At 36.2% G+C, this 2,437-nt stretch overlaps 1 protein-coding gene across 1 annotated transcript; it reads left to right on the top strand.

Annotated features, from left to right (window-relative positions):
* Positions 1-4: 4 nt before the first annotated feature.
* On the top strand, positions 5-745 carry LOC117940887 (olfactory receptor 56A4-like; the record flags this gene model as incomplete). Its single annotated transcript, XM_034866009.1, has 1 exon — positions 5-745. A coding segment is annotated over one exon (741 nt), but the record flags the coding sequence as incomplete, so codon positions are not given.
* Between the last annotated feature and the right edge of the window lie 1,692 nt (positions 746-2,437).

Here is a 2,437-nt window from a genome sequence, read left to right as displayed (position 1 = left end):
TTTTAACTCTCTGTACGGCTCAGCCGGCTTCTTCCCCAGGTTTCTGATGGACCTTCTGTCTGACACTCATTTAATCTCCCGTCCATTATGTTTCATTCAGATATATGTTATTTACACCTATGCATCATATGAGCTGACTTTCCTCAGCATCATGGCCTATGATAGATTTGTTGCTATTTGCCAACCTTTACACTATCACAGTAAAATGACATTTAAGATGGTAACACATCTTGTGATTTTTGCCGTGCTCGTCCCTGCATTTGGTGTGGGTTTCATGATCTATCTTACTGTCCGATTACCGCTGTGTGGCAATAAACTGAATAGGCTGTTCTGTTCCAACTGGCCTGTGGTTCAGCTCTCCTGTTTGGACATTACTCTGAACAACATAGTAAGTCAGTTTGTTACAATAATAATCACCTTCACTCCCCTGTTCTTTGTCCTGTACACCTATCTCCATATTCTGCTTGTTTGCAGGAGAAGCTCATCTGATTTCAGAGGAAAAGCGTTCCAGACCTGCCTGCCTCACATCCTCACATTCATCACCTATTCTCTCTCTGTCTTCTGTGAGCTGTCATTGACTCGATCTGAGACTTATAAAATGAATCCTATCATCACAGTTGTTTTATCTTTAGAATATTTGATGGTCCCCCCCCTTAATAACCCTCTAGTTTACGGCCTGAGTCTGCCTCAAATCAAAGCAGTGATTGTTAGATTTTTTAAGAAGATTCCTGCTGAAAAAATTTAAAACTTAAAATGCACATATAGCAAACCATATATTGCAAAGCTACAAAATATGCTTCCAATACGGCTCTAATACGTGAAATGTATTTGTCCAGTTACCTTGTTTCATTTAATTTATTTATCTCGAACAAACAACAGTGTTGCAAGACAACAGTGAAAACAAAGAATTATAACCACTGGATGAAACACAATCAGTATTTAACAAATACAATAAAAAACTGATTTTATATATCTATACATAGAAAAAGAAGGATTAGTTTGAGAAGGAGCAGGTGGAAGCAATTTGAAATGAACCCTATGTCACAAAATCATCTTATAGCAAAGTAAAAAGATATGGAAATAGTTATACAACAATACCTTTGCATTACATTTCCATTCCTATGATTCGATTTCTTTTCTGTACTGGTAAAGTAATGATTTTTATAATCCTTTTTTTAACTGAATGGTATTATGGCTCTTTTTGATGTCATTGTTCAGTCCATCCCATTATCTCAACCTACAAACTGAAACAAACTGAAACATGCATGTGTGTGAAACACACACATGCTTTTAACAGTAGTTCATAATGTCCCTTAAGTGATTTCTCCCAGCTCTTTCCTTCAACATGTTACATGATCAATTATTTTCTTTAACTTTAAACATAAATTGTGCAGTTTTGAATGTAACAATGTCCGTTAATATAAAAAAATGTGAAATAAAAACAGATGATTAGCTCATGTTTGTGATTTATTATCCGGATAGCTCTTTTTTGCAATGTGCAAATATTTTGTAAGTTACTTTTCTAGGTACAGTATTTCCCCAAACTCCCACACAATATAACAAATATTGTAAAACATTTGCAATACAGAGTATGTAATGTATTTTGGGTCAATATGTAGTTGTAGTTGTATTCAATATACTAATACTCCTGGCCATCTTTATGCACAGATATTTAATAAAGGGCTTCAAGAACAGTTTGAATTCAAGTTCAACCCCCAGAAATGTAATTTTTTGGACTCTTTTGATTGTTTTATTATCAATTACTAATTTAACATCTGAATTTGTAGTATGATTTACATATATAATGCATTTAGTTTTGTTTAAAGTTAAGTATAAGTTCAAGTTTAAAAATAACTTATTGAAATCAAAACAGAGTTTTAATTTATTCATTTTGTAAGTTATCCTCACAACAAAATGCTGTTACATACATTTTAAGGGGGGGCTTTTTAAACTCACATTGTGGGTGTGGATTACTCTCAACTCTTCATAAAAAGAATCTGATGATTTAGCAGGTAAATAGGGTGAGGGTTGTAGTGCAGCTGGAGCATACCAGAATGTACGCAATAGCAGCCAAAGCTATGTTGGTGGGAGACAAGCAGGAAGTGAGTGTGTGAGTGATGGAACGGGTACAAAAACGTTTTTTCAAAAATGAAAGCCTTAACATGGAACAAGGGTATCTGGGGGTATCTGGTGGCATGTCTAGAAAATTCTACAGATCTGCACAGGCCCGGGGGAAGTAAGGGGCTGATGGAACAGAATACTGAGATGATTGATACAGAATGCAGGTTCAAACTATACAGGCCGTTCTCATCAACCATTTGTACATATACAGGGCTGCCAACTCTCACGCATTGGTCGTGACACACACGCATTTGACTGGTTTCACACGCTCACACGCCACACCCCCGATTTCTCACGCTGAAGTGTCAACCCGGTC

This window comes from Etheostoma cragini, unplaced genomic scaffold (assembly GCF_013103735.1).
Source record: "Etheostoma cragini isolate CJK2018 unplaced genomic scaffold, CSU_Ecrag_1.0 ScbMSFa_3659, whole genome shotgun sequence".
Classification (NCBI taxonomy): Eukaryota; Metazoa; Chordata; class Actinopteri; order Perciformes; family Percidae; genus Etheostoma; species Etheostoma cragini.
This window is presented reverse-complemented; position numbering and strand designations above follow the sequence as displayed.